This window comes from Mustela nivalis, assembly GCF_964662115.1.
Source record: "Mustela nivalis genome assembly, chromosome: 6".
Classification (NCBI taxonomy): Eukaryota; Metazoa; Chordata; class Mammalia; order Carnivora; family Mustelidae; genus Mustela; species Mustela nivalis.
In genome coordinates this window covers 151197220-151218197 of record NC_139025.1, presented here as the reverse complement: position 1 = coordinate 151218197, position 20978 = coordinate 151197220, and the positions used below count along the sequence as shown (strand labels likewise).

Genomic DNA, 20978 nt, shown 5'->3' with positions numbered 1-20978 from the left:
GGGGGGGGGGAGTATGAGTTTTAAAATGTTTGAAAGGTTTTCCGGATTTATCTTCCCCACGGTTCCCCTTTGGCCTCAAAGCCTCTATTTTATCTGATGAATGGAGGCGATAAAAATAAGTGAGTTGGAAACTAGAAACATCTCCACAGCTAAAAGCTGGTAAGATCATCGTGGGTATTTACTTGATGAAAACACAGATAGAGTTGAGTTGAGTGAAGGAGAGGAACATAAACAAGCTGTAATTCAGCCCTGTTGCAAGGCCTGCTCAGTTCTTCAGAAAGCAGCCAGGTCAGAGCAACACCTGACTTTGAACCAAGTTAGAGAGTTAGTCTAGCTAAAACAGACAGGTGTGTGACTGATTTTTATTTCCGTTGACCTGGTGACCTCCCATTAGAACTTAAAGAGGAAATTTCATAGGACTCTTCTATTTATGGAGTTTCAAACTCAGCAAATGACACCCAAGATAAAGAGCTTGTAGTTAGGAAAATTCTCAGGCACGGCATACCCCAGATCCTATGCTGTTAAATAGGAATAAGGAGAAGGAGATTGCGAATTCCCCGGACAATTTCGTTCATCAGGGGGCTGGGGCCCCCGGGGGTCAGGGACAGGTACTGCTGGGCCACCCGCTCTGTGCTCAGGGCTTTGGGGACACAGAACCGAGCCGGGTTTTGTGGGAAAGGACGGAGAAGCAGTGCGCCAGCAGAGCCGGAGTTCTCCCCGCATGCTCCTCACGGGTGGAGGAAGGCACAGGAAGGCGGGGTGAGTGTTACTGCAGAGCCGAATTCCTGGCAGTGATGGCAGAGCTGGCTTCTCGAGAAACCAGGAAGTGGGGGGAGGGCACGCATGTTTGCTGAGCACCTACCCAGGCCAGGCACTGTGCTGGGCAACGGATGTGTCATTTAGTCCTCAAAACTACTGAATTTTCGTTTCTTTTTAACCCCCGTCTTCCAGGGAGGAAACTGAGCGTCCAGAGTCACTTCTCTGAGATGCCACTGCTGAGGTTGAAAGGGCACCAGGTCCACCCTGGGCCAATTCCACCCTGCACCACTAGGTGGGTCAGCCCCAGGGATGGACGGACGGACGGACACACACACACACACACACACACCCGTAAGAGAGGCCCTAGGGGAGGAGGTGTAGGACCCACAGACAGAACGGTTCCTCCCCTCTTTGGCCCCCAGGGACACAGCACATTTGGTCCACGAGAGACCCTGACTTGTAGTCCTTGTGTACTTTGTGACCACTGTCAGGGAGGGTGGAGATGACGACTGAGCCCGCAGGTTCTCTTCTGGAATGTGTCCTCACTTCCACAGAACGCTCGGGGGAGAGGTGAAGCCCGCCGAGTCGCCCGCTGGTGCGCATGCGCGGGTGGCGTGAGCGTATCTGACCGTGGTCTAGGTGGCGGGGGTTCTCAAGCAAAAGGCTTTGAGTGTTAATTTGCTTGATTTAAATATGTCTTTCTCCAATTTCTCAATTCTCTTTTTCTCCCGTCAGTGTTCTGAATATTGTAGTACGTATGTGGCATATTTATAAATACATATTTGTAGCTATCTCGGATCCTTTTTGCAGCAAGTGTGGTCTAAGGATATACATACGCTCACCGCTTTTTTAACCAAAGGAATAACGTAGAAGAGGAGGGGATCAAAGGAAAGTGACAGATGGAAACATTTTAAGTATTCACCAGTGTCCGGCCCCTGCCCTCGCGGTGCTCGCGGTGCTCCCAGCCCAGTGTGGTCAGTTGTGGCCCAGACCGAGAGGGCTGTGTGAGCTCATAGGAGGGGCAGCCTGGACCCGTAAAAGGGAGCCTGGAGGCCGATCCAACACTGGAAGGTGAAGCCACAAGTGAGGGAATAATGCAGTCCTGTATTCAGCAGAGATCAGAAGGGATATCTACAGTGTCCCTTCTCTGTACAGATACTGTTCTTTTGTTTGTTTGTTTAGATTTTATTTATTAATTTGAGAGAGAGCAGGAGCAGGAGGGGAAACAGAGGGAGAAGCAGGCTTGATCCCAGGACCCTGGATCATGAATTGAGCCGAAGACAGATGATTCACCACCTGAGCCACCCAGGCGCTCCCTGTACAAGGGCTGTTCTAAACACAGGAGATGCGGTGGTGAATAAGATGTGTCCCTGCCTTCATGAGTTTATAGTCTGGGGGAAGGGACAGAGGCAAACAGGTAAAACAACGATTTAGGCAAATGACTGGTGGTAAGTGGTACAGAGAGAGGAAGGCTGCCGGAGAGGGAATGCCCCAGGGAGAGGGAATGTCTTGTGCAGAGTCGCACAAGGAGTGACTACACCTATCTTCAGGGGACTCCGTCTCCTGCCAGGTGATCTACTGTAGGGTGTAACTTGATCCCATGTACGGGTCACCTTATGGGAGCAACCGCAGAAAACCAGTCACCTCCAAAGGGGAGGGGAAGCAAAAGTCAAACATGCAGATAAATTAAAGTTCATGACAGTACAGGTCTGAGATGTCACTCTGTATGCTCTTCCTGTGCACCTAACCCGGGCCCGGGGACCGAACATTTGCTGGTTCAGAAAAGCCTCTTGAGCTTGGGGCTGTCCGTAAATGGACAGCGTGTCTCTCCTACAGGGACCGTGAGCTCCCATGAAACACAGGAGAGGGATGATTTTACGTTGACGATGTTAATAGAGTCAGGAGAAGTTAGAGAAAGATTCCATCTTTCCTTTCATGGCCACTTCATTTAGAAATAATTTGCTTAAAATGATGGCCTTTCACGTGTGTCTGGTGCCTCCCCAACGTCTGTCTCCCGCTTCTGTTCTTTGCAAGTATTAACACTGATTTGAACATTTGTTAGAACAAAAAGAGAAACTGTATTCAGAATTCTTTTCTTTCAGCTGTTTCTTGGCTTGGAAGTTATTTTAGAAGGGGCAGACCAGCCTAGACAAGGGTTCAGTCCTATGATACATAAAATGAACGTTGTTTAATAAATATTCTGGCTTCCTCCCAGAGTGGGCAGCTACAGCAGGCAGAGCTCTGGCATGGGGAGATTCCTTCTGCAGTGGGCGGCCGTGGCCTCAGTGAAGGCAAGTGCTGTGGGCTTTGCTGCCTGCGTGGGCAGCCACCAAAGGCAAAGACCAGGACGCTGTCCAGCTGGGCTCTGGCCTGGGGCCACCCTCAAGGCAGAGGAGAGGTACTGCCTGGTCCCTGGCTGGGGCCCGGGCTTGAGAATTCAGAATACAGGCTCTTCTACCCTTTCCCAAGTGCTCATGCCTTCACCACCCTCCTCACTCCTCAAGGGCCACAGACACGGGTACCAAACACCATCTTGCTGAATTTCTGAGCAATTAACATAATATTATCCCCGTGGATAACACACTGAGAAAGAAGGGGACACACTGAAGAATCATAGAAAATGCTTTCCTCTAAATATATTTTTAGAAAGAGGGAAAAATAGTAGATGTCTGGAAAATTTCTGACTTTTATTCCCAGCAAGGTTCAAGAGCATATGGTGTCTGGGAAACCAGCACGAACAGTCGGGAGGAGAGGCATTAGGACCGGCCACAGTTCAGAATGGCTTTCCTCTTTGGAACAGGCTCTGCCCTGATTCTTCTCACACAATGAGATGAGGATTTTAGGGCACCGGTTTATAGAACACTGTTTCTTTGACACAGACGGCCTGCTAGGTTTGAGAAGCCCTGCTGTCTCTCCCCCCACCCCGAGCCTCACCGTTGAAGTCGGGGCTCCAAGAAGCCGCGCAGTTAAGAAGCGTTCTCTCTCGCCAGGACTAACAAAATGTATTTAATCACAACACCCAGTTTTTACCCAATACCCATCAGTGATTTCCACTATGAAGGACAAGGAAATGGGGTGGGGTGCGGAGTTTTCAGACTTCAGGATTCCCTGTGCCACCCAGCTGTCACTCACGTGTGGAGGGAAGCAGGTCGCCCTCATGCAGCCAAGGACTCCAGAGGATCCCACTCAGACACTTTCCCAAACATCTGACTTTTAATTTAATTAATTTTTAATTTAATACATGTAAGATGTATTCTGGTAGGATGTAGTCGGGAGGCAGAAAGGGCAAGAGGAAGTAGCATGATGGTGAAGACATGGTTGAGCAATTAGGAAGGAACCAGACTGTGACCAGCTTTAGGTCTTAAATCTGACCCTGGAATTCGTCTCGGTGGCGGGTTCTATTAAGCCGACTCGGAGCTCCATCACCCCGGGAGGTCCCAGGCCTGCCCCGCAAATGCTGGCCCTGGGAGGACCCAGAGTCCCCGAGACTGGGAGAGAACGTGGCCAGCATCCAGGCTGCCTGGAGCAAGCTGCTCCTGAGCCCTGCCCCAGGTGCCCTCACCACAGGGGAACAGGAAGCCAAAAGGAGAAGCCTGGCTGTGCTCTCCAGCCACGAGGCAGGCAGCCCAGAAGAGAGGGTGGAACTCTCTGGGCTTCTGTGGCTCAGTGACCCCACCCATGGGTACGTGGGCCAACAGATGTCCTGTCTTATCAGCAGAAGAGCTACTCCCCTTCCTCTGGGGAAGAGTGAGTAAGAAGCTTCCCTCTGCCGCTGCCCATGCGGAGAAGGAATAAGGGTGCCCCTTTGTTGGTGGGTTGAGGCAGGAACATGAGGAGGAGTTTCCTCTCCGAGCTCTAGGCACTTGGGGAACACCTTGGTCGGTGAAGTACGGGTGGACGGACTACAAAAGGGGCAGAGGTGCCAGGGGGGAGGAGGAGGTTTTCAGGGGGAGTCTGGAGTATGTTTGGTGGCGAAGCTGAAGGGGCAGCAGGAAACTCGGACTCTGTGCACTGTTGGCAGCCGGGGGTCTGGGTTTGTGACTTCCTGGGCTCCCCAGCCTGCAGCCAGAGGCTGGGGTGGGCCCAGCTCACACCTCCCCAAGTGTGTCCAGGCCCCTGGGGCTGCTCCCCATAGCGGGACACCTGGCAATTCTGCAGCCCTTCTCCCCAGCAGCTCCCTTTGCCAGCAGTGTGGGCTGAGAGGCTGTGGGCTGCAGAACTCAGGGAGCGTTAGGACTGGAGGGAGGCGAGGAGGCAGCCAAGGAGCTGGGGAGGAGGGCCCTGGGGCGGGGTGGGGAGGGGGGCAGATACAGAGGTGCAGGTGGGACCATCTTCAACCTCACTAACTGATGGGGGCGTGGGACGCGTGGATGGCCAAGAAACTGGGCTGGCTCTTTAAAAACCCTGTTGCCAGTTGCTTTTCTGTTTGGTTGCTGGCAGCTGGTAGGCATTCCAAAAATGCTTGTTGAATTAATGATAAATTCGGGTTTACAAATAGGCTCTTTTCCCCCCATCTTTAGGTTATTCCGTAGGACCTCTCGGTCTGGTGGAACCGTCAGAGCCACCCAAATGAACTTTTCTGAAATCTTCAGAAGAAGAAAGGAATCTTTTCTAGGTTGTCCTTAGGTTGGCCTTTTTTTTTTTTTTTTTAAGATTTTATTTATTTTTGTTGATAGAGCACAAGTAGGGGGAGCAGCAGAGAGAGAGGGAGAAGCAGACTCCTCGCTGAGCCGGGAGCCTGACGTGGGGCTCCATCTCAGGACCCTGGGATCCTCACTTGAGCTGAAGGCAGACGCTTCACTGACTGAGCCCCCCCAGGAGCCCCTTGGTTGACTTTAACTGTAAGCCAGTAACACTAGTGGTTGTCTTGATGCCAACAGTTCTTGGGGTTTTTTTAATATGCAGTAAGTGAGATATGATAGAATTAAGAATGCTCAGAGGTTACAATGTTTCATATTTGATGCTTCATCTCAGTCGTATTAAAAATCCCAGCTGGGGGGGTGGGGCGCCTGGGTGGCTCAGTGGGTTAGGGCTCTGCTTTTGGCTCGGGTCATGATCTCTGGGTCCTGGGTTCGAGCTCCGTGTCGGTCTGTCTGTTGGGTGGGTGGGAAGCCTCCTTTTCCCTCTCTCTCTGCCTGCCCCTCTGCCTGCTTGTGATCTCTCTGTGTCAGATAAATAAATAAAATCTTAAAAAAAAAAAAATCCCAGCCGAGCATGGTGGCATGGCCTAGGCCCCAGCCTCTCGGAAGGCTGAGGGGAGGGCTCAGGAGTTCTGGGCTGGAGTAAGTCATGCCCGTCAGGTGTGCAGGCTAAGTTCCTCACTGACCCAATGACCTGCAGGAGTGGGGGACCACCTGGCTACCTAAGGAGGGGAGAACCTGACCCGGGCGGAGCGGAGCAGGTCAGCAGGGCCATCGAGCCTGTCGGTAGCCGCTGCGCTCCGGCCTGGGCAGCAGAGCCAGTCCCCATGAGAAAGACCTGTCAGGAGATCGCTGCATGTTCATGTCGTTACTATGTATCAGAAAGTCCGAAATGCTACCTGGAACCCACACATTGAAGTAGTTGGTGTTTGATCACGATGTTCCCGTTGTGTCCCTGCTCGCTGTTGGTGTTAGTGGGACGAGTGACGGGGACTGAGGTCGGCCGTGTACTGAGGGAAGCGGTAAGCTTTGGCTTCGTGAAATGACGCTTTTCTGGTTGGAGATTCATCCAACTGCAGGAAAGGGAAAGCTAGATAACCATGGGACGGGGGTGTCCACACCCCCTCTGTCCCTTCTGCTGGTGAAGGTGCTGGAGTGTTCCATTGCGGGGGAGGGGGTGCTTGTCCTGACCGCCTGCACCTCTCCTGTCTCCTGTGGCTACTCTAGTCAGCATTTCGCCACCCTGAAGCCTGGCAGTTAATGCTGAAGAAATGGTTCTCTTCTGAAAATCATCTCTTCTGCTATATTGACTTAGAGTCAGCTGAAGGCATAAGCTAGCTGGATAGGGCAAAATGGATCCACGGAGGGTGAAACTGGGATCATGACGCCTCCCCTCACAAAGGAGGCCGCTCACACCAGATCGCTGGGAAGCTCTGAGTGCCGCATTCTGGGACGCCCAGCCCAGGCCTGCAGGATAGGCCCCGCCCCTCCGTCCTGAGCCCAAGTACGTGACAGAGGATCATTAAAGATTTTTTAGCAGGAGAATATTATGATTAAAAAAGGTTTGGGGGCACCTGGGTGGCTCAGTGGGTTAAGCCTCTGCTTTCGGCTCAGGTCATGATCTCAGGGTCCTGGGATCAAGCCCCGCATCGGGCTCTCTGCTCAGCGGGGAGCCTGCTTCCCCCTCTCTCTCTGCCTGCCTCTCTGCCTACCTGTAATCTTTCTATCAAATAAATAAAAATCTTAAAAAAAAAGGTTTGTTTTAAGATTTATTGATTTTTTTTGGAGAGAGAGAAAGAACAGGAGAGGGGCAGAGGGAGAGGGAAACCCAAGCAGACTCCACACTAAGTGCAGAACCCGACATGGGGTTCAGTCTCCTGACCCTGAGCTTACCACCTGAGCCAAAACCCAAGAGTTGCTCGTTTAAACGACTGCACCTCTTAGGCGGCACCCCTTGATTGAAACTATTCTATGCATTTAATTAATTTAATTAACCAGACAGCTCTCCTGCCCTCCGCACAGATAGCATCATGTCTGTTTCTCTGTGCCTCTCGAATGTGTTCCAAGGCATGCTAGACCCCCAGAAGAACACGGAATTTATACAGTGGAGCCCCTGACAACCCAAGGAGCTTAGCGTTTCTCCACAAATCTAACGCAGCTCTCTTTTGGCTGTAAGTAATGGGAATCCTCAGCTTGGGAAAAGGACACTCACTGGCTTATGTCACTGGAAGCCCAAGGGCTCGATCCGGGGGTACATCTGATAGCATCGAGGCTGTCTGCGAGGTGCCACGTCTGTGCTGACTTTCTGTGTGGGCAGGCTTTCTCTTCTTGTAGACCTTTACAGTACTCTCAGGCTCACCAGCTGACAGCACTCCCTTTTCTCCTCCAACGCACTCTTCAGGCTTGTGTCATGAGCCCGTCCCTTAGCCAGTCACTGTTTCCGAGGCTATAAGGTACCTTGACCAGAAATACTGAGCCTGATCTATCCCATGGGACAGAGGGGCCTGCACAGAAGGGCGGCCTTACCAGGTTGGGGGTGAAGGGCAGGGCAGTTCTCAAAATTGAAAGATGCTACGCAGGCAAAAAAACAAAAACAAAAAACAAAAGACCCCACAAGAATCACGCGAAGAGGGCAGTGGTAAGAGCAATAGTCCTTCCAGGGCCAATTTTCCAATAGGCTTTTCAGAGGGAGCGTGGAGGAAAAGCTGTTGGTGTAGAGGGATAAGAACCAGAAACTCAGGTGTTTAACTCTCCATAATTCTGCCGCCTTCATTCGGTTTCAACTTCCCATTAATTTTATTTTTCCTTTATTAAAAAATTTCACTTTGATGGTAGTACTTTCGGAGCCAATTACTCCTCACAGCCCTTGGATGAGAGCTGGCCAAGGTAAGCGAGCTGTGTTTTAAAAAGTGGGCACGTGTTGTTTGTCAATGTTTTCACTTTATTTTATCCTTTGAATATTGTTTTAGAAATTTCTGACATAAATCTTGTTTTCTCTTAGAAAACGTAGGTTTTTCAGGTAGGGTCTTAGGTTAATCTGGAAGTCTAAGATGAAAAATCATTTAAAAAAAAATCTAGATCTTCATATTTAAAATCAAATGGAAACATACTCGGGCTACACCTACCAAGAGAATACCCTGATGCGGTATCCTTGTATTTTTTTTTTTTTAAGATTTTATTTATTTATTTGACAGAGAGAAATCACAAGTAGATGGAGAGGCAGGCAGAGAGAGAGAGGGAAGCAGGCTCCCTGCAGAGCAGAGAGCCCGATGTGGGACTCGATCCCAGGACCATGAGATCATAACCTGAGCCGAAGGCAGTGGCTTAATCCACTGAGCCACCCAGGCGCCCCCCCCCCCTTTTTTTTTTTTTAAAGATTTTTCCTTGTATTTGAGACATGGGAAAATAACCACCTTTGCTCAGGGTATCTTAGTAAGCTGTTGGAAGGAGTGAAAGATTTAATAAGCTTCTCAAATGTAATTTGCTTAGTGGGTTTGATTTAGAGTCTCTGAGTATTTTTGTATACAGGATATGTGCCCCCCAAAATTGAGTATTTTGGGGTCTAGAGAGTGATGGAATCTAAAACCAGCTGCAAAGACTGGTGTACCCATTGCTTGTGTGGCACATTCCCAGTTCACCAAGTCAGAATCAGGAGACACTGAAGTGTACACATCAAAAAAGAGACATTCAGAGCCCTCTTGGCATTGAGGCTGACTCTCTGTCTGTTCTCTGGGGAAATCCTGACTGAGCACTTACGGTGATTAACACAGTCAGGAACTGCGACGTCCGTATGGGTGACGGGGGCTCCTGCCTCCAGGCGGTTTTTAGCTGCCCTCAAGAATCCCGGGCCCCAGGGTCGTGGGAAAATACAATATTGTATTTTCAGTCAGAGAAAGAGATCTCCAGACGAATATTTTGAAAGTTAGCGTCCAAGGAAGACATGTCCACAGCTGCCCAGAGCAGTGCAAGCAGTGCGAGAAGTGTTTCCATGAGTGCGACACCCGTGCCAGTTGTGTTCCTACTCACAGTGTCTCCGAGGGAAGATGGTTTCCACCTGTAGGGTTGTCAGGGTGCCCCCCCACGCACCCTTGGGGTGTGCTGAACGGTGACTTTTTCCACATCTGGACGGAGACCTCATATCCCCTAGAGAGGAGACGGTCATGGATTTTGAACTATTTAAGGTGCTTGTTGGCCCTTTTTAAGACAAAACCAAACCAAACCTCAGTATATGCCCCACTAGCTAATCCTGTTTTTACGGATTTTGGGGGGTTTTTAATCATGGAAATCAGGATCATAGGAATCGGAGAGATCCCTCAGTCGGACCTCATTTTAACAATGTTGAGCAAAGTGAACGAGGCATGGAGCATGCGGGTGACTTTCCCTGGGTGAGTAGAAGAGCCAGTTCCCAAACTTGGGCCCGAGGCTTGCCTTTGCTCCTATGAATTGAACGTCTTTACTTTCTCTGTCATTCTGGTTTTTAAAGGCAGCAGCATCCTTGGAAAGAAGAGAAGCACCCCGGATTCAGGCTGACATCTGCTCTTAACAGGTACCCGGGTTGGTCACTTATAGAAAGAAATTTAAAGAAGACCAATTGATTTGATTTTCCTGATGTTCTTTATGTATTCTCCAGTTACTAGAGGATATGCCTGTCACATGTGTTTATAGGAAGTATTTTTAAAAAGCCTAAATCTCCCACCATTTATTGAATGTCTGCACAAACAGTACCAATCCATCGATGGGGTCCTGGGGGGACTACGGGGTTGGGTCTTACTATGTGACTTTGAGTAAGTTGTATAACTTCTCTGCACCCCAGTTTACCCATCTGGAAAAGGCAGATAATCATACCTCTCTCAAGAGGGTGGTGTGAGAATCAAATAAGATCTGTGAGAAACAGGGGTAGCATTAGCATCCAGCCAGCGTTCCCTCCTGTCGTGATCGCGCTCGGCCCAATGCCAGGGTTGAGTGTTTTGTGGAGGTCGGTGTTTTCGGTCCTGACAGCTGCCCCCAAGAACAAATATTATGTTCTGTTTTAAGAGACTAGAGGACTTGTCCAAGGCAATGTAGCTAGCATGTGATGCAACTGAGACTTTTTTTTTTAAACCATTTATAGTGTAAAATATAAAACATACACAGAAGAGAGAAGCATGACCCCAAGTCCCCGTGCCCACCCTTCAGCTTTCGTCCTCATCCGTGTCCTGCCGTATACCCCATCCCCGTCCCATTTCCACCCCACCCCCACCAGATCGACTACTGCCTCTGTAAATGTCTCTAACAGGAAAGATTGATGAGAACTTTTAAAGAAAACACAACCACAATGCCATTTTTACACGTAACAAAATTAGTAGCGATTCCTTCATGTTAGCCAAACTCAGGCTATATACGGATTTTCCCAGTTGTCTCTCTGCGTTTGATTGATACTCTCTTGTGCCTCTTTGTATCTGTGAAGGAGCTGGAATCCAAAGCCAGGGGTCTCAGATCCCAGGGTCCATGCTCTTTCTGCTGCCTCATGCAGCTTCCGACCTGCCCTCCCGGCTCCCACTCCCACCCCATACCCTTGTCTGAACATGGCACCGCCACGGTGCACAGTCAGGCCACATGGCTTAATGGCCACCTGAGGCTGTCACCTAGAAGAGACCACAGGAAGCATTTTCAGCTAATCTGACATCTCTCACAGGTTCTTTTCATGGCAGATAGTTTGACTCATGGATGAGAAAAAGTAAATAATCATCTCTTAGAGTTAAGAGTAGAAATTGGAGCCGTTGGGGGCAATTTCCAAAATTTGCTGTAGATCGGGGTTTCCAACCTTTTTGTCTTAGGACCCCTTTACAGTCTTGAAAACCACTGAGGCCCTCAAAGAGTGTTTGCATATATGGCTGTGTCTGTTTGCATATATGGCTTTGTCTGTTGATATTTATCTGTTTATAAAAGATACTTATTAATTTAAAAATTAAAGAATAGCAATAATAGATTCATTACACGTCAACATAAAAGATGGCTCCTTTTAGGAAGCACGTTATTATTTTCTAAAATGAAGAATTTACCAAAAAGGGGGCGCTGTTTTACCTTTCACGACCCTCTTGAAGGTAGCTAGGTTCTCGGTTTATGCATTCTGTCCTTCGTGACCTCACAGGTCACTACTAGAAACTGCTGTGCTCATGAGAGAATGAGCACGGAAGGCAAAGAACATTTAGTATTATTTGCAGAGTTGTCTCGACCTTGCATGCCCCCTGAGCCACGGCTATAGGGAACCTTTCACACAGGAGGACTTACTCTCACATGGAGAGAATCTGGAGCAAAGAATGCACTGGTCCCACCTGTCTTCTGTGTCGCAGGGAGAACAGGGAGCCCCTTGGGGGAGGCCAGGAGTCCAAGCTCTACGTTGTTGAAATAGAGCATTATGCCATTAGCTTCGAAGTGTGAGACTATACACGTACAGATTAAGGTCTTGTTGGGTGTGGACCACCCTCAGAGGTTGTTCCTGAGGTGAGGGACTTCAGGTAGGTTCAGACTCCTCATCTTATGGGTGCTTGAGTTCTCTCCTCTTGGTAATTTTCAGAATATTGCATTCTTACTAAGGAAAAATGGATTTTCAGTCAGACTCTCTCTTCCTCCCCTTAGGACCAATTCTGATTCCGCGCTTCACACGAGTGCTCTGAGCGCCAAGCCCCAGGACCCCTATGGAGGAGGGGGCCAGTCCACCTGGCCTGCCCCATATATGGGTAAGACACACAAGCCCACTGCTCACAGTGTCTGCTTTCTCATTCTGTTTGAAGTGACTCCAGCTCTGGGATTTGTCCCTCAGTCACCTCTGTCGGCCACAACAACCACTCTTGATGTGTCTTCTGCCTCCGTCTTTTCCTCTCTGATCTACCCCAGCCTACCTGACCAGCACCCTTGGCTTTGTTGTCATTTCCTTGGGGCCATCCTTGACCTTCCTCCCTTTACCAGCCCAGAACTACCCGTGTCCTTGTCACAGCCTGGAGTTCCTCTAGGCTCAGACCTACCTTGGCAGCTGTGCCACTTGGCTGCCTTCTGCCTTCTCTCCCTCTGCTTGGTGTAGATTTCTTAAAAAGTCAACATCCTGATGGTCTTATCTCCAGCACGGTGCATGGCACAGAGGAGTGACCCTCAGTGATGGAGAAATTACGTAGTGGCTCGCAGGCACAGAGCCCTTGCTAGAACACTCTAGGGGCTGACATCTCATCTGCCAGGAACCCAACCTGCTTCACTAAGACACACTGCAAGCCTACCTTTCCTTCCGGGGATGATAATCTAATAGGAACCATGGTCTTGCATTACCTCTTTCCTATGCAGGTTGACTCTTGTCCACAACCCTTAGGGCTAGGTGGTCGGTCTTAAAACAGGGGAGAAAATAAATCTTGGTCAAGAGAATCCCAGGCTACCTGGTTTTCTTTATTTTTGAGACCATTTGAAACCCAAATAGCCTCTGTTTGGAGACTGTTCAAGGTCTTCCTTCCTTGCACATAGTAGAGGTGGGGTTAGTAATGACTTTGCTGTGTTTGTTCCGTTGGTCTCACTCGTAGATGACTGCCTTGGCCGAAACATTCCCTTACGCTTCAAGCACGAGATCTTTGAGAGTCGGTCTGGGCCATCTGGCCGTGTTTCCATCCATGGGAATGGGAGCGTCAGGCTGGCAGGAATGTGGGAACTGGACAGGAGCCCGCCGCTCACTGCTCGGAGGAGCAGGGTCTATGGGGAGACGCGTGAGTTTAGCTCCAGGAGAGGCAGAGATGGGACCATATACACAAAGGCCAGAAAGGCAGCAGCTGTGATCAGTGGAGGTGCCAGGAAGTACAGCGACATCCTGGTCTCCCCGGACTGGGAGGGAACCAGACGGATGGGTTTTGACCCTCGGAGCCCCTGATAAAGAGCCGCCTTGCGGCCTCTGCCGTTCCTTCGCGTCTCCTGTCCTCTCTGCAAAGTTAATGCTTCTGCACAAAGGGCCAGAGACCCAGAGACCAGAAGGCAACTGTAGATAATTTAAATAAAGAGCCTTTGGGGCCTGCACGCAGAGAGAGAGAGCACAGAAAGGGATTGATTAGGTGAAGTAGTCATACCGGGAGCCGTCGGGCCTGTGAGGGGAGAGATGCGAGATGTCAGAAGGGGTGAGTGAGAAGGAATCAGGCAGAACTGTGGCAGAGCTGCTCTCGGCAGACGGAGCAAGAAAGAAATCAGGAGCAGAATTCCTGGGCCGACTCGAGAATCGAGGTGGTCACTCTTTGTCAAGTCAGCGACTCGAGATTGTGGGGTGCATGGGGGGGTCACAGGGGGGAGCCTCCAGCTTCAGCGACCGAGCTGTGGGCCTGCTTGTGCACACTTGCCGTGCAAGGACAGCACAACTCAGAAACACGGCCAAATATGGATGTGTTTACATGGGAAAGCCAGTGTGTTTAAAATATTATTCAAGTCTCCAAGGGTGGGGATTATTTCTGGAGAATTATATTTGTCGGTGGGAGCTATTTTAAAGAGTTCTGTGTATTTTCCCCCTGTAATTCATTAAAAGTTTTTCATTTTCTTTCCCTTTGGATTTTAAAAATACCAGCTAGCTTGGCAAAAAGGTATTTATTATAGAACCAACCAAATAAAGTAAGGATTTAAAAAGTGATGGGAAAATGCAGTTGAAGCCCAGGATTCAGGCTCCGTAGCAGAAGTAGCAGTAACCGCTCTTTCCCTGGGAATCCTACCTGAGCTCAGTGATGCAGCCACCATGTCCCCACTGTCTGTCTGTCTGTCTGCAAGCCGGTGATGAGGGAGTGCCTGCTCCTAACTTAGCCACATGAGCAATAAACTGGTACGTCTGTGAGCAGGACTGTGTATCCCCAGAGAATGAAGCCATTGGTCTGTTCATACTTAAATTTTCACAGTGGTTATTGAGTTGCGTGACAATTAGGCGTCAGTGGTAAGTAGGTGATGTAAATGACAGGAATAAGCTTCTACACCAGACAAGATTTTTAGTTTCTTCTCTTTTCATTATTCAGAATCTACGAAGAGAAGCCTTGACCAGAGTTCCCTGGCGGCTGGGGTGCTTCGCCATTTCACATGCACACTGCCGGGCAAGCGTAAGGGCTCGCTGGGACCCTGGCTCTGTCCTGTAGCCCAGGACTGTCATGGTCATGGTCATGGACATGGGGGCTGGAGTGGTCCCTGTCCTTCCCGGGAGCACTCTGGAGCTCAGGACCAAAGAGTGTGGGAGAATGATCTTTTCTGCACCCACAGCTTGTAGATAGATGCTGAGCTATACTGGTTTGGGAGCCGTAGCCCCGACCCCCTCCTCCGGGAAGAAGGCGTGTCTTGGACCTCTGTTTTAACGATCCTCTGTCCTCAGGCAAACACTGTGACCTGCACAGTTACGAAGAAGGTCTAAAATGCAAACAACCCATAAGGAAGTGAGCCTGTTAATGACCCCTGATTGCACGGAGGAGCGGGCGGGGAGGGGGAGGGCACAAACATCTCAGATCGAAAGAGGGGCGAAAGCATCACCCAGATGGCAAGAGTGCCCGAATGGGGAGGCTGATGCCCCAGAGGCTTGTTGCGAAGGGACCCAGCTCTGCAATTCCAGCCGCCGGAGGACTTTTATCCATCCGGCATGGAGCAGGCAGAGGGCACGTGGTCTGTGTTGCACTCAGGAGGTCAGCGCCCAGCGGCTCTGAGGCCTCCTGGGTGCCCAGAACACAGATGCAGCCTTGGCCGCAGCCGTCCCTTAGCCCTGTGGGACGGATGTGAGTGAGTTTCCTCTGATTCCAGATGTCCAGTCACAAAGCGCTCCCTTTTTAGGCTCAGTGCTTTATTTCTAGTTGTATCCTACGGTATTTTGTCATCCAGTAATACAGATCCAGGTGCGGGTATGTCGACTCTGCGTTAGCTTGGCTCTGACAAACCAGTTCTGATCGTCACCATTGTTCCGCTTACCTGGACGCTGAACCTGGGGGCCTCACCCTCCCTCCCACAGCCCTCACAGCAGTCAGCAGCCAAGTCCCAGCCCTCCTGCCCGCAGCGAGCCTCAGAGCAGCCTCTCTCCTGCCCTCAGTGCCTGGCCCCCCTTCCTTCTTGCCCGGACTGGCCTCCCAGTTTCCCACACCGTCTCCCTGCCTTTGGGCCTTCTCCTCTCCGTCCATCTCACACGCGCTGCTGGAACACAGCTCTGCTGTCATCCTGTCACACCCCTTCCGTGTCTCCCGCTGAGCCACCGGCAGACTGCTCCAGTCCAGCCTCATCTGCCGTGTCCCTCGCCCCCCCCGTCTCCCGCTCCAGCCCAACGCTATTCTTGCCCCTGCCAGACACATTCGGCCTCATGTCCCCTTTCCTGTCCTCCTCCTCCCATCTCTGCACTGGGGTGTCCCCTTCAACCTCACTCCCCAGTGTCCACATCCCTCCCATTACAGCAGCTGGACTTCCTGGAGACACACAGGCCAGGTCTAGTCCCAGAACTTAGCAGTGCAGCTCACGGTGCCTGCCTCAGGGCTGCTGTGAGGACAATACGGATTGCCTTGCAGTGCTGTGAAGCCTGGGCTGTGGTATGCGAGCCGTAATGCTGGCTCTCATTATGGTCATCCTCGTCATTATCCTTCAGGGCCTAACTGCAGTGCCACCTCCTCCATGAAGCCCTCCTTCTGTGCCCATCTGAGGGAGAGGGGTGGCACGAACAGGAGAGCAGGTGGGGTATCTGCTTGCCACCCAGTTTCCTCAGGTAGCCCTCCGCCAGGTCCTCGTGTTCCAGGGCCAGGGCAGCTATACTAAGGGAGCGTGGGGGGCTTGGGGTCTTGATGAAGCAATGTAGGCTCATACCACGCCAGGTTGCTGAGTGAAACCAGTCTGTTTGCAATGGGATAATCCTGGTGTCGTGGTCAGAATGGTCACGTTCCCAGCCCCTTCCCAAGATGAGGGCCCCAAGGAAGCCAAAAGATGCATGAGAAGTTTCTTTTCCATCCTGCTGACAGTTGCCGTTGTAGAGCTTCACCTTCCCTCTCTGCACCTCATTTTCTGATGCTCTGCTCACCTTGCTTTGTTTTTTTGTCTGCTTTAAGGTTTTATTTTATTTATTTTTATTAAGTGGGCTCCATGCTGGGTCTGGAGCCCAACATGGGGCTTGAACTCATGACCCCGAGATCAAGAGTGGAATGCTTAACCTACGGAGCCACCCAGGCACCCCGCCCTTAAGATTTTATTTTATTATATTTTATTATTATTATTTTGTAAAGATTTTGTTTATTTATTTGACAGACAGAAATCACAAGCAGGCGGAGAGGCAGGCAGAGAGAGGGGAGGAAGCAGGTTCCCTGCTGAGCAGAGAGCCCGATTCGGGGCTTGATCCCAGGACTCTGAGACCATGACCTGAGCAGAAGGCAGAGGCTTAACCCACTGAGCCACCCAGCCACCCCGCTCCCCGCCCTTAAGATTTTAAAGTAATCTCTAAATCCACTGTGGCGCTCAAACTCACAACCCCAAGATCAGAAGTTGCCTGGTCTTCTACTGAGCCAGCCGGGCAGCCCTCACCTTGCTTTCTTTGGAGACGTCAAATCAGAATTCAGGTCTAGCCTCGTCCAGGTCCCTCAGAAAGTGGGCCAAGGATGGTCTGCGGACAGTCCTCAGAGGTGATAGTTAAAAACAGATTCCTGGGCCCATTCTCACTCCCTCCGAATCAGTCTTTGAGGCTTGGGACCACAAAGCTACATCTAAATAGGCTTTTACCCAAGTCTTTCTGTGCACTAAAATAAAGTCTTAAATTACTAAGTTGATTTCTGCTTCCTTGGGCTGAGAGAAGTTCTGTCTTCATGAGCGTGCTGGGTTTATCAGCCTGTTAGTGCTCCTGGGGATTCTCAGTGTTGCCCCCACCTCAGGCTCTACCGAAATGGTCGGTCTTCTACCTGTTTTTGAGAATTTGCTTCAGCGTTCCAGCTTCTCACTGGTCCTCTCCCACCTGGCCTAGCACTCCCTCCTTGCAGGAACTTGATGAATCCATGTTGAAAGAATGATCATTACAGCTGGTGTTGAAGCTGTAGAGGCTTATCAGGTTCTCCAGAAACTTATCTAAACTTTAAGCAAACATTTAAGTATATTTAAAGGCTCAGAACTTAAAACTTTGTCCTGATTTTTTATTGAAAACTCATTTAGGGGTGCCTGGGTGGCTCAGTTGGTTGGGCAACTGCCTTTTGCTCAGGTCATGATCCTGGAGTCCCAGGATCGAGTCCCGCATCGGGACTCCCTGCTCAGCAGGGATTCTGCTTCTCCCTCTGACCTTCCCCCTCTCATGCTCTCTCTGTTATTCTCTCTCTCAAGTAAATAAATAAAATCTTAAAAAAAGAAAGAAAGAAAGAAAGAAAAAAAGAAAACTCTTTTAGTGTATTTGCTCCAAGGAGGATGGTCACCTAATTCATGGGTTTTAGCTTAGAACAATGGAAAATACTATGGTTGGTCATCTGCAGTATATTTTATGGCTTAAAAATATTTGATTCAGCCAGAATTTATTCCAAGTCAAATGTTTAAAACTTTGTGAATAGCTATCATATATTCTATTTAAATTGACAGAGACTAGATAATTTTTAAAAAAATAACTTGACTCTTTTCAAGCAATACATATAACAACATTCAACATGGGACTTGCAGTCTGTCCCTCTAATCACGCATGGTTCGTGTGAACCAGTCACTTAGATTTTTGGAGTTACCAGCCCTTCCCCCACCCCCGCAACTTGCAAGAGCTTTGATCTGAACTTCTTTATTTTGTGATTTGAATAGAGGTTCTCAGACTTTGTACGTTGTTCTTTCAAGACAGAGGCTGTTTTTTAAAAAAAATTAAGACTGAGATCATTTTAAAGGAAGAGTAGAAAGGAGCCAATTCTCGACTCAAATGGGCCTTACCTATTCTAATTTTAGTAACGCTAGTGCACCTTGGATGAACATCAGCATACCAAAATCACCCTGGAATTTTCACGATTCTATTTCAAATCAGAAAGAGTCACTAATTCTTAGATAAATAAAATTGAAAGCACCACATAAAAGTGTGTTTTTTTTCCCTTTCCCACCAGGTTTCTGTGATGGTGAGAACGACATACATGGGGAAGGTATGACCTGCTTTCACCTGCCGGCACTGAGCACAGCATCTCTAGGCTCCCTTCACGCTCCCAAGACTCCTGCTCTCAGGACTTTCCCAAGTGCCCACGGCAGCTGCTCGGTTCACTTTCTGAGAGGCCGTATAAAATCCAGGCTAGCCACGATCAAGGGCACGGGGAGGAACCTTGTACTTAGATCACAAAGGCTCCCTGTCATCTGAGTCCTCACAGTCCCATGGTCACAAGGTTGTGCAGGGAAGCAAAACTGTATCCGTATCCACATGAAAGTAGGAATGAGTCAGTCACTCGGACCATTAATTATCCCAAGGCCCCTTCCTTCTTAGCTGTCTGTTCCTACTTAGAAAGTTTTGCAAGTCAGTAATTGACACACGTAAGTAAACAATGCCAGAAAAAGGCAAATTGGTTGCAAAACGAAATTGCAGATCTGGCAGGAGATACTGAGCTTCGTGAAGCCAGCTGCTGTCAGAGATGTACCGAGATGACCCCCGAAGCCACTAACAAAGGAAAGAGTGACACGGTTCTTCTATTCATTCGGAACCGGGCACTGTTTTCTTTCTCTGAATCTCTCTAACCTGAGCTTTAACTTGGCCAAATAAGCTCTTCAAAAGAGAGTGGCTGGAGTACCAGAATTAAGAGAGACCCCTGGGAGCGCTGGGCCAGGCCCGAGGAGCCGAGCAGACCTGACCGCCGTCTTCCTGGCGCCGAGAAAAGAGCACTGCATCTCAGACTCTCCTCTGCAACTTTGGTCTCTGTTTCAAGTGACTTCTTTCCGGGTTCTGTTATTCTTGGGTTCGGAGACTGTCCTGTGTGGGGCTGAGACGAGGCAGCCATGACCGTCACTGAGACCTAACAGCATTCCTAGTTTCACAGTCACTGGTGTCTCTCGTGATGTGTCCCCTTCCTGACATCAGATGACATGATCCGCGTTTCACCTGGCCAGACTGAGAGCGATAACGCAGAAAACCGTGGGATGGTCCCTCAGCACAGAGCTGGCCGTCCCACAGCTCTGCCTCAAGCCCTCTGGGTTTTCAGTTCGCTTCCCTCTCCCAGCCCGTCACCAGGCAGCCCCATGGCCGCCTTGTCTTCCCTATGGTGTTTCTCTTGTCTTGTTTATCCTCATTTCATCCCTCCTGGGCCACTGTGTGATCCCCATTGCATCGGCTTCCACCATCCATCTCCTTGCCAAGGTTGGGGGCCCGTCGATCTGGCCTTGACCTTCTAAACTGGATCTCCTGCCACTCCTTTACTTAGGCCATGCTCCACTGAGAAGAGCAGCTCGACTCCATAGTGATCCACCCTCTAGTCCGTCCTCATTTCTAGGCCATTTTTTCTTTTCCTTTTTCTTTTTTTCTAAAAAGATTTTATTTATTTATTTATTTGAGAGCGAGAACATGAGAGGGGAGAAGTTCAGAGGGAGAAGCAGACTCTCTGTGGAGCTGGGAGCCCGACACGGGACTCGATCCCAGGACTCCGGGATCATGACCTGAGCCGAAGACAGTTGCTTAACCAGCTGAGTCACCCAGACACCCTAGGCTTTTTTTTTCTTATCTCTCCATCTCCATAATGCCCTTTTCCTGTGTCTCCAAAGTCCTTTGCTCAGTGCCCGGCTGCAGAGGCCCACACCAGCTCTTCCCCAGTCAGTACACAGTGCCATATCAGTCATTTTTTGCGAAGATGATTTGGCTGAGGGTAGGATGGCTGCCTTCTAAATGCAGTGAATATGTCTTTTTCCCCCTTCAGTGCTGTCTTTTCCGGGCCCACTGAAAGAAGAGAATCTGTTAAACGTTCCCAAGCCACTGCCGAAACAACTGTGGGAGACCAAGGAGGTAGGGGAGTCGTCTGTGTTTGTTATCACTGAATATACTTATGAGGTCACTAAAATCCAGCAGTGGGGGAGATAAGAGCTGAGAAAAAAGGAAGCAAAGATGTCAGGGGACAGAAATGGAAGAGTGTATTAGGGAATGATTGTTTAAATGAAACTGACCACAACTGTGTCGATGAATTAGGACAGGGATCTCTTGATGCTGTTCACGTAACTCACACAGTTTTCATGCGCATTTACTCATTCAGCCAGTCCTATCCATCCTTCACTCCTCATTTGTGTTTCTAGAAGCTCCGAAGCCCGGTGACTAGTCATAAGCAGATTTTTCTGTTTTAGAGCCAAACCTTCTCCCCATCACCAGCTTCTGTGCGTGGCTGGTTCACCAAATACCTGTCTCTTTAATGAAGGGTGTTTCACCTGAGTCCTTGGAGTCAGTAAGTTGACTTCTGTTTTGTGACTTCTGGGAGCCTCTGAGTATTTGCGTGTATAGCTTTGCCAGCTGCCTGCCACCACGGCTCTTGTGAACCTTGCCAGCTGTGGAAGGAGCAAGGCCCCATGGAACTTGACGTGGCCTCTCTTCCCGTAGGGAAGCTGTGTTTCCTTTGAAAGAAAGGGTATTAGTGATGCTTGTACTGCCTTATGGTCAGATTCCCAGTTTCTTCTGCCAGA

At 49.7% G+C, this 20978-nt stretch overlaps 1 protein-coding gene and 1 long non-coding RNA gene across 3 annotated transcripts in view; both read left to right on the top strand.

Annotated features, from left to right (window-relative positions):
- Positions 1-20978, top strand: part of CRTC3 (CREB regulated transcription coactivator 3) — a 96857-nt gene that overhangs the window by 58206 nt on the left and 17673 nt on the right. For both annotated transcript variants that reach the window (XM_082736164.1, XM_082736165.1), the window contains exons 4-8: positions 8224-8285; positions 9883-9945; positions 12018-12118; positions 18443-18478; positions 20228-20313. In XM_082736164.1, the coding sequence (XP_082592290.1) occupies positions 8224-8285; positions 9883-9945; positions 12018-12118; positions 18443-18478; positions 20228-20313 (348 nt within the window). The remainder of the gene's footprint in view (positions 1-8223; positions 8286-9882; positions 9946-12017; positions 12119-18442; positions 18479-20227; positions 20314-20978) is intronic.
- LOC309867390 lies at positions 40-8206 on the top strand. The gene is made up of 3 exons (XR_014313145.1): positions 40-4570; positions 5436-6903; positions 7422-8206. It is a non-coding gene; the product is annotated as an uncharacterized lncRNA (long non-coding RNA).